The sequence below is a fragment of the Silene latifolia genome, chromosome 2 (assembly GCF_048544455.1).
Source record: "Silene latifolia isolate original U9 population chromosome 2, ASM4854445v1, whole genome shotgun sequence".
Taxonomy (NCBI): Eukaryota; Viridiplantae; Streptophyta; class Magnoliopsida; order Caryophyllales; family Caryophyllaceae; genus Silene; species Silene latifolia.
This window is the reverse complement of record NC_133527.1, coordinates 10,457,309-10,467,887: the sequence shown is the minus strand read 5'-3', so window position 1 is coordinate 10,467,887 and position 10,579 is coordinate 10,457,309. Positions and strand designations below refer to the sequence as shown.

The 10,579-nt window shown below is 34.3% G+C and overlaps 1 protein-coding gene and 1 long non-coding RNA gene across 2 annotated transcripts; one reads left to right on the top strand and one right to left on the bottom strand.

Moving 5' to 3' along the window:
- Window positions 1-936: 936 nt before the first annotated feature.
- Window positions 937-7,075, bottom strand: LOC141642236 (uncharacterized). Its single transcript, XR_012543223.1, has 5 exons — window positions 6,725-7,075; window positions 3,976-4,687; window positions 3,475-3,639; window positions 3,180-3,267; window positions 937-1,328 (listed from the first exon to the last, which is right to left on the bottom strand). It is a non-coding gene; the product is annotated as an uncharacterized LOC141642236 (long non-coding RNA).
- Window positions 2,110-2,856, top strand: LOC141642235 (uncharacterized). Its single transcript, XM_074450959.1, has 3 exons — window positions 2,110-2,197; window positions 2,281-2,365; window positions 2,486-2,856. Exons 1-3 carry the CDS (start codon window positions 2,155-2,157, stop codon window positions 2,715-2,717), a joined length of 360 nt encoding a protein of 119 aa, XP_074307060.1. The 5' UTR covers window positions 2,110-2,154; the 3' UTR covers window positions 2,718-2,856.
- Window positions 7,076-10,579: the final 3,504 nt, after the last annotated feature.

Sequence of the window (10,579 nt, the reverse complement as noted above, 5' to 3'; positions counted from 1 at the left end):
CTGAAGCAAGACGGACTGTTATTTTTTAGTTATAAAAAATGGTCACTATTCATCAAAAGATGATTATTTTCACATGATCGCACATACGACTGTCACACAAGAGAATTTGTAATAAATGTTTTATAACTGTGGATTAAGAAATGTTCGAAACCTTCGGCCAAAGTTTTATATGTATAAAAAGTAGCCATATTTAAAACAGCTATCATATATTATATTAAAGCAGAAACCGTATGCCTCATTAGTCGCCACGTGGCACACCCTCATCAAATGCCACGTGTCACATGCAATTATAAAAAAAAAAATTGCAATCACGTTTATTCCAAAAATCTGGCAGAATCTGTGAATATAATTTCAAGATTAATTTATTCTAAAAATCACGCTTATGATTTTTAGAAAGATTGCTAATTCTATTTTTATATTTGATTTTATATAAATTGCCGAAAATCTCGCCCATAACATCTGTGTATATTTTAGGATATATTTTTTAATATTTGATTTCATATAAATTACCGAAAATCTCGCCCGTATCAACTAAAATTTCATTTGTACCTGAGAGATTATATGGTATTATTGCCCATATCAACTGTGTATATTTTAGGAGATATTTTTTAATATTTGATTTTATATGATTGCCGAAAATCTCGCCCATTTCAACTGTCTATTTTAGGAGATATTCTCACCCATATCAAGTCAAAACAGAAAAGTCAACTACTATAAATTGCTTCAAATAAATTTGTACGTGAATCTTGCTTCAAATCAATTTGTACGTGAATCAATCATGGAGAACATTATTTTAGGAGATATTTTTTAACAATTGATTTTATTAGATATCAATATGTAGCCAAATCTCGCCTACAATCACAAATCTTTCCAGTTTGACAATATAAAAAATCTTGACAGTTTGAGTTCAAATATACAAGAAATTTCTGAATTTTTATAAACCTAACAATTACTGTATATAAATATCCCAATTTTTATTCCATTTGTCCACCATACATTCATCCTTTTCCAAACTAAAACTAAATTCACAACAATTCATTTCTCAGCAATGGCACAAAGCATGCTCATCAACAGGTTCAATGAAATCAAGGTCGAGGACGAGTACATCAATGTTCGGGCTAAGGTGATCCGCAAATGGGAACGACCAGATTTATACAGCAAGAAATCCGCATTATTTGCAATAGACATGATTCTATTGGATGATCAGGTTTGCTGTACATGAAATCCTAAAATAGAATTTCCTTGGAATTTCCATTTTATTATTTTTCAAATTATGTTACTAACACCTTCTTTTCTTCTTGAATTAAACTCCAATGTCATTCAAGCAACTATACGAAAAGCATTGATTAGAAAGTTTTAAAAAACCATTGAACAAGGAAATGAATACAACTTTACTAATATGGAGGTTGCAGAGAACACCGGTACAGATGTCAACAGGGTGTCGGTATACCACAAACATCGCCTATATTTCAGTTTCATAACCCGTGTTGAACACCAGCGCACTCCATCCATTTTACATCATGGTTTCAGATTTAGGAAGTTCCAAGACATCTTGGATAAGAATGTTTCAGATCGACACTACTTGGGTATGTACTACGAATATGTACTCCTCGATATTAATATCAATTTATTGTGATTATTTTTTACGTTATATTTAACTAAGTTTTTGCGTATTATATAATATGCGCAATTGCTATATCATACAAAATTTTTTGTGAAAAAAAAAACGAAACTGCCTTTTGAAAAATAAACGAAACTGCCATATTCCAATTTTCAACATTTTAATAAATATTTTGAAAACTTGAGCCATTAATTAAAAAGCTAAATAATTTCAAAAAATAGGAAAAGTTTAAGTACCTCAAACTAAATATTCCAATTTTCAACAGATGTAATTGGAGAGTTGACTGGGTGTTCAAAAGTCACTTTGTCCAAGAACATGGGAGAAAAGCTTAGGACAGTTGAGTTAACAGATCTTACGTAAGTTTACAAACACTTCTTTGAATGATTTTAATTTTTTAGCACGTTAAGTCCTTCGCATATGAATCCACTAACATTTCATCGTACAAAAACAGTAAAACTGTATTGAAATGCTCGGTTTGGGGAGACTATACAGATGACTTTTCGTTTGTGGATGATTGACATTGCTCGGAGCCAATGATTTGCATCATGCAAAACGTTCAGCGAACTACTTATAACGGTACAGTTTATTATTGGTATATATATAATTTATTTTACGCATAGACATTGATACTAAAAGTTGATAAAAATTCAAAATTGCAGGTGAGGTTAGAATAACCACTACTAGGTATGCAACACAAATTGGTTATAACAAGGAAATCCCCGAAGTTGAAGAGTACCGCGAAAGGTCAGTTTTCAAACTATGTGCTAACAGTAATGAAAAATTATTTGACTCATATAATGATTACTCTAATGACAACTATATATGATTCTTATTCTATTACACCTTTATATCCAATTCTATCAGGAATCGTGATTTACCAGCTTCATCTGAGTCCAGAATATCTGAGCTATCACATGACTCTTACGACTTAATAAGGCCAGAACTCATTCGGACTATTACAGAAATAGTCAAATCTGGCAAGGTATGGACCAACAACCTTCATGTTAAAGTTTACAGCATAATGACTATTAACAAGCATTTCTTCGAAATTTTAAAAATTTATAGGCTGGCTATTGGGTCACTTTGGCTACCATAACGAACATTGACCTTGAGGGACATTGGTATTATATGTCATGCAAAAACTGTTATAAGGGAGCTACTAAGGGTGAAGATGGTAAGCTGGAGTGTAAAGAAAAATGCTTGGGAGAAAAGCAAACCACTATTATACCCAAGTATATTTAGCATTTAATATCGTTGGGTAATAGCTAATCTCAAAATATAATTGATTTTTTTACTTACATTGATATTTTGATTATAATTATAATTGTAGATTCCAAACCAAGTTTGTCGTGAGAGACTCGAGTGGTGGTTCTGCTAAAGTGACTATGTTTGAGACTCATATCTCCAAGGAGATTAAGAAGACTGCAAGCGAAATACTTGATCTCCAAGACCAGGTGAAATTTACTCTAACCATTTCGCATCACAGAACTCATGTTTCACAAGCCACTTGACTATTAATTTCGTTTGACTATTTAAAATATTTAGAGTGATGACGCACCTGAAGAACTTGAGGTCTTTATTGGCCGTGAGTTTGTCTTCAAACTAGAAGTCTCCCGTAAATGGAACGTCGACGACAATCGTACTTCCTACACAGTAGTGAACATGACCGGTGACAAGAATATAATTGCCCGATGAAAAGATGCGCATGCCAAAATCAAGGAAGATCAGCTTGAACACGACTCTGGACTTAATATGGCGGACAAGGTATTACCTCCTTAAAATACTGAATTATTAAAGCCCAATTGCTTATAATGTCTATTAAATAAAGTAAAATTATAAATTATATATTATACCTGATCTATTTTGGACACCGTCTCCAGGCCAACAATGGAGGCACTCAGCTTGATACTGATCAAGCAGGTATTGATGTCACACCTCTGCTAAAGCGTCCACTCTCTAGGATAATAGAAGACATAACTGGCGAAGACAGTGAAGAGGAGATCACATCGGCTGACCAACTGTCGACCACCAAAAGGCACGTGAAAGTCAAAGTGGAGAAGGTTTAGAACGGTTCTCTGATGAAGAAAATAACAGATAATCAAGTCTACTTTTTAATTAGTTGATTCGGATAATTTTTGAATAAGTGGTTTAAGTAAGTTTCAGATACACACTATGCAGTAGTAGTTGTTTTTAAGTCCCTAACAATTCTTATTATGCTCATTTGAATTTATGTTAATAGTGTTTTTTTTCTAAAACTTTTGTGCATCAAACCTATGGATATTAGCAATACGACTCATTAGGTGCAACAAACGATTTAAAAACAATAAAAATTATATGATTTCGAAGTTTACTACCTAGGAGTTTCAGGACCAAGATTATCCTTATGCTGCTACGCCATGTCAGACAGGTACTGCAATTCCCTGTTTCCTGCAACATAAACCTTTAAACTTTACTTTGCTGCATCTCAATCCCTTACACTTAAACAACTTCACTATGCCTTAATAAGCTGAAGCGTTAATAAACAAAGGAACTTAGATCAGCAGTGTAAAATTAGCGTGTACACTTAAACAACTTCACTATGCCTTAATAAGCTGAGTAATGGTAAGATGTATTTTTTTGCTATTTTATTCCATGTGAAAGTTTCCTTACTGACATGGTTAACTTCATTAAGCCATTATAAATGGTCGAGTAAATGGAAATGTGTCAAGACAAAAGAGAAAATTGATCTTATCTGCTAAGAAACCCAGCCACCATGAAATGATAGAGAACGATATCAACGCAACAACAACCCAACATCCTACAACAACATGAAGAAAGGTATGTTATACGAATATCAAATAGGGATACATTCATTAAAAAAAAAATAGGAGATAGGTTTATGTTGTTATTTTAAATAAAGAGACCTTATTTCAATTGTTGTACTTCATTGCCTTCAGAAACAACATTATATGGTCGAGAAAATGAAAATATGGCCAATAAAAAGGGAAAATTAATCTTATCTGCTAATCAGTCCAGCCGTTGCCAAACGAATGACTGTGACATCAATGCCTCCACGACTCCGATATCCTGCATTACCACCATCAGAGGTAAGTATTATAAAATTCAATTAAACGACGTTCAGTTCTGTACTACTTGAACTACCAATTATCATTTATTCGGACAAACGAAAAACGATATATCATGTACACTATGTGTACATATCAAAATTATGAATTTACTATTATGCATTACATTTATAAAAAATCAATCTTATTATTTTCATTACATGTAATTATTAGAGAGTAGTTCTTACTCCACGCCAAGTTATCACCGTAAAGGCAAGTCCAACGACTACCATTTGGAGGTAAATTAGTTGTTTTCGCCGGTGACTTCAGACAGTTGTTACTCTTATATACAAAAGGGGGCAGAGACAAAATTGTAGGATCTATTATTAATTCCTCTTATCTATGGAGTGAATGTAAGGTAATTTTGCCGAACATCTATTTTTAATTCTTAAGAGCATTTACAGGTTTATTAAAAACTGACGAATTTTTTTAATTTCTTTTTCCAAGGTGTTGCACTTAACGAGAAATATGCGCCTTGATTTGGGGAGTTTTGATATCAAAGACCAGGAGTTACGAGAATTTGATGAATGGATAAAGAAGGTTGGAGAAGGTGCAATTGGAGGAGTGACTGGCGAAAAAAACTATTTTCATATTCCAGATGATGTCCTCATAAAGGATACAACCGAACATTTGACATCAATCGTCAAAAGCACGTATGCGTCTTTGGAAAATAACTTATGTAACCCGGATTATTTTCAAGAGAGGGCTATCCTTGCTCCAACTCCAACCATAGTTGATTCAGTCAACCAGTATATAATGTCTTTACTACCGGGCAAGGGAAAAGTTTACCGAAGTTGTGACCAACTACAGAGGGAAGAGAACAAAACAGAAACTAGAAGTATAAAATTCCTAAACACATTGAACTGTCTAGGCCTTCCACGTAATGCTATATGGTTGAAAGTGGGGGCTATTGTAATGCTCCTAAAAACTATTGACCATTCAGTCGGTATGTGTCATGGCACAAGGCTCATGGTAACGGATTTAGGAAATCATGTTATTAGAGCTACCATCATCTCAGGTAGCAACATAGGAGGCCAAGTGTATATCCCTCGGATATCAATGACCCATTCGCCCGCCTCTAATTTCCCAATGAAATTTGAGAGGAAACAATTTCCTTTAGCAATTTCTTTCGCAATGACCATTCATAAGGCTCAAGGGCAATCTCTAAGTCATGTTGGGTTGTATCTTCCGATACCCGTTTTCAACCATGGTCAACTGTACCTAGCCATATCGAGGGTAAACAACAAGAATGGGCTGAAAATTCCTATTTCTGACCAAAAGGGTGTAATTTCTAATGCTACAGCTAATGTAGTATTTAAGGAGATTTTTCGAAATTTGTAGTAGCAAGTTAGCATACCTGGATTGGAATAGTTAATAAAATTATAATATTAATATTAATAACGATTTTGTGTCACTTTATTATTTACTGTTATTGACGTATCAAATTGAATCACTTGGAGCTGTAGACCATTATTAGCCATTATTATTGCTGTAATCAACGAGAATCCATTAATTTTGCAACATGATTTTTGCTCCTTTCTCTCCACCCAATCAAACCCATACAAAGGATAACTACTCTAACCACCATTGCCACCTTCCGTCCCAACCTCACCCCCCCGGTCCATTTACAACGATCACCCATATTCCATTCTTATGCCCTGTCATTTGTCTCCGACCACCCAAAACAGATTACTTATAGCAAAGCTTGACCCATAAACCACATAATACCGATGAACAACTATCGAGACCGCCCTAAGAGCCACCTGTTAGATCAAATTTTATCGTACCCAGTACCCCTAATACTGATTATAAATTAGAGAAAACATTTTTCATATTCTATATCCAGAATAATCAACGAATAACAATCTCATTCAATTCAATTCAATTCAATATAATAAAATCAATATCCGACCATATCGACGAGGAATAATATCGTCACATATAAAACAAAATGGTTGTACGAAAAGACGGAAATAGAGGATTGAAAATAGAAATAAACCTGGGTATTAGGTATTTGCATCCAATCGAATTTCATCATATCGACGAGGAATTCATGGATAGCACAGCAAATTCAACTAATTTTATTATATTTAACCACGGAGCTACCGATTACGTTTCCTAAGCTTTCATCATATTTACTAAGCCTTCATGAAACTCGATCAACCAAGCCCAATCATAATATAATCGAATGGTAAAAACGGGATTGACTCTTGATAGGAGGAAACAAGCGGAGAGAGGTGTGATGGTTTTTGGATTTAAGGGTATATTTCATTTAGGAAGATGAAGATGATGACGAGTAGATAAGAGTGAGATAGAGATGGGCGGATTTTGCAAGAAGGTATAAGCTGCATTTCATAGTCTGATTGACTTCCAGGACAACAAGATCATTTTATCGGGTTTTGTTGGTCTGATTGTTTATTTTGTGTTTGGGCTTGGTAAGTTGAATGGGCCTTTTTTTGTTATTTGTATGTTGGGCTGTCACAATTGTCGTCTTTCACTATTTGGCTCAATCGCTTTGTATGTCGATCGTTTCTTATACCTTCTCAAACAGTAAAAAATTTAAGACGGATAGTACCGTTTCAAATAGACAAATATCATTACACCATTTGCACATAATATATATCTCTATCTAAGATACACTTAAAATAACAACTTCCGTCACTACCCGTGCAATGCACGGGTTCAAAAACTAGTATGCTTATAAATGAGTTACTGAGTATTAGTTATTAGTTATAGTAACTTATACTTCTAATATGTAACAATAAAGTAGGTGGTCTTAATTTCAAAACAGTCTAAAATGAGATTTTGTAAAAAGGTTTAAATTCCATTTGAAAAAAATAGGAAAAATTACAAATAACCACCACGTATTTGCGTTTTTTTACAAATAACCACCACGTATTTGCATTTTTACAAATAACCCCCAAGGTTCATTGTATATTCCCCAATCACCACCGTATTTTTATCCCGAGTATTGTTTTTCTTATTTTCCGTCTCGTTAAATGACGACTTAAGTAAAATACCAAGATTACCCTCCTATTCTTATTAGGACCCACTGATTAATCCCAAACCTTTCATTTTTATTTCCCCTAACCCTAAATCCCCAAATTCTTAATCTCTTCCCCAATTCAATCAGTTAAAGGATTTACAATTTCAGAAAAGGTTATACTCTTATATTCCATCAATACTTCAATTTTATTATGTGATTAGAGATGGTGAATTGGATGGATGGATCGATTGCGGATCAATTCGCAAATCTCCAAATCTCTCCTCAATTAACCTAACACCAAATCACCAATACCCAAATTAACTCACCTCAAGAATCAATTGATACTAACTTCCCTCTATTAACACTACTAAATGAACCACCATAAACATCACCATCTCCCTGAGATGAAGAGATGCAAAGGGTGTTATGTCAATGAGTGATGAGTGATGGGGAAAGGCGATGATGGTCAACGACGAGGATAACGTGAGAACGTGAGATTTATTTCGACATAAAGAACAAATTGAATATGTGGGCATAAATATTGTGCTTTTTTTTGTGATTTACCCATATTAATTTATGGTGAGTAAGACTTTTGGTAAATAAAGAAGGCACATGAAGGTTTGTATCTTTGGGAAAGATGGGTAGGATGAGAAGTGAGAGATTGTTTTTGGGATGTTTTAATGGTGAAAACTGGATTTGGGAAAGAAAGGGGTGTGTTGTAACTTGTAAAATAGTGGACGAACATACTGGGAAGTGGAAAGAGAAGAAGATGATGATATTATTATTGCACTGGTAATTTGGGTAATTTACTTAGGTCGTCACTTAATGAGACGGAAAATAAGAAAAACAATGCTCGGGGCAAAAATACGGTGGTGATTGGGGAATATACAATGAACCTTGGGGGTTATTTGTAAAAATGCAAATACATGGTGGTTATTTGTAAAAAGATGTAAATACGTGGTGGTTATTTGTAATTTTTCCAAAAAAATATATGACTAAGTTGATTTGATTGTCCCTCTATTTATTTTTATTTACTTTCTAAATGCTTTTGGGTCAAACTTATTAAACTTTGATCGTGATTACGTAAATATGTTAGTTAGGAGTCTGAAAAGAATTAACACATTTACATCAATTATCAAAACATTATGTTTGGTGAAGATCATCTCCAATTCATACTATAATAAATATATATGCTTAACTAAGCCTGTTCAAACCATTCATGATGTGAAATAAGTTAGCATGCAAGACTTGGTGCAAATCTATATCTATATTTATCTATCTATATTATTAAAGGAAGCTTTTTTCAAGCGATTGTAGAGACTTCAAACTTTGTAAAATACCTAGAATAAAAAATAATATATAGAATTACACGTACAAATTTAAACAAATGCAAATATAAAACTAAAAGATAGAACTTAAGCATTAACAAACGTCAAAATTGACTATTAATAAGAATCAGTTTGTTAAAAGAATTCTATAATGACACAAATATATACATCTACCTCTAATATTTCATATATATATATATATATATATATATATATATATATATATATATATATATACTCAATATTCAATGTCCTTGCTTCGTCATTCATTCAACTTCTTGATTGGTTTTCCACGTAATTGTTAGTTGCTCATAGTAATTATTTTTGGTCTGGGTATTACATGATTGATGATTGCTTTGTTTTTCTCTTTTTGAAGCACAATAACATTTACGTACATCGTTCTCATCGTTTATATGGAGTACTTTGATTTGCGTGGTTTGCATGGTTTCTATACAAAAAAGGTAACTAACGTCATGCGAAATTAAAAGATTGTCGTTTTATCTTTATCTAAAGGTATAGGACCTCCGTTCCGCTAAGTAGTTAACAATTGACTTTTTTGTGAGGAGAATTTTGAAACAAAGATATATTATTGATCGAAACAAAACGGAAGGAGCACGTAATATTTTTGCAGGGTTGTTGCTTAAAGCTTAGTAAAATTATTATTAGTATGTAATGCTCAACAATTAAAATTCAAGACATGTACATACGTAATGGGGCTTTGGGCGTACGGAGCAAGAGGAACACAGTAAAGCATGGTGGAGTAAAGCGTGGTAGAGTTGTAGCCTGTAGGTGACTAGGTGAGCCATGCCACCCCTTGAGTTTGGAATTTGGATAACAAACATGGATGCTGCAACGTATAATGACGGGATGTGATATGGAGATGGTGCTGCGAGATCATTTAGGATACGTAGGACCAGTGGCGGAGCCAGGATTTGAATTTAGGGGGGGCGGAAAATTTTAGGGGGGGCGAACGACTAATTTCATAAGGTACATTTGAAAAAAATTCGAAAAATTTAACTAAAAATTTCGAAATTTTCATCCGTCAGGGGGGGCGACCGCCTCCGCTAGCCCCCCCCCCCTAGCTCCACCACTGCGTAGGACACGAATCGGTCAAGCATACAGGATAGACACTAATGGGGGCATGGGGGCGTTGATGTTACGGAGGCGAAAGATGCGATGTTGGAGTCGATATAGTAGCAAGGCGGATGAAGGTTCATTCATTAAAAATAGACAAAAATATCTTTAAATTATACGGATAGTTCCTCGGGTCAGATAAAGCAGCCAATCAAATTTTGAGAAGCAACGGAGGACATTTGAAGGTGCCGGTACGCGATAAACGAATCTCGGGCAAAAATAGGTATTCCTTAAAAATAGATAAATACTTCTTATTATTGACTGATAATCAAATACAGTAACTCGTGAAGCGACCCCTGACACGTGGTGGAAAAACGGGAGCAAAAAAAATGTGACCCGGTACCACCTCCCGAACGGCTCAAATCTAAGTGTAATACACGGTTTTCGGGATTTCAATGTTCCGGAA

Bases quoted from the DNA above. Each gene is read 5' to 3' on its own strand.
- LOC141642235 (XM_074450959.1), top strand. From the start codon at position 2,155: ATGATTTGCATCATGCAAAACGTTCAGCGAACTACTTATAACG. The intron at 2,198-2,280 runs GTACAGTTTATT...TCAAAATTGCAG, and splicing joins TCAGCGAACTACTTATAACG to GTGAGGTTAGAATAACCACT. The intron at 2,366-2,485 runs GTCAGTTTTCAA...CAATTCTATCAG, and splicing joins GTTGAAGAGTACCGCGAAAG to GAATCGTGATTTACCAGCTT.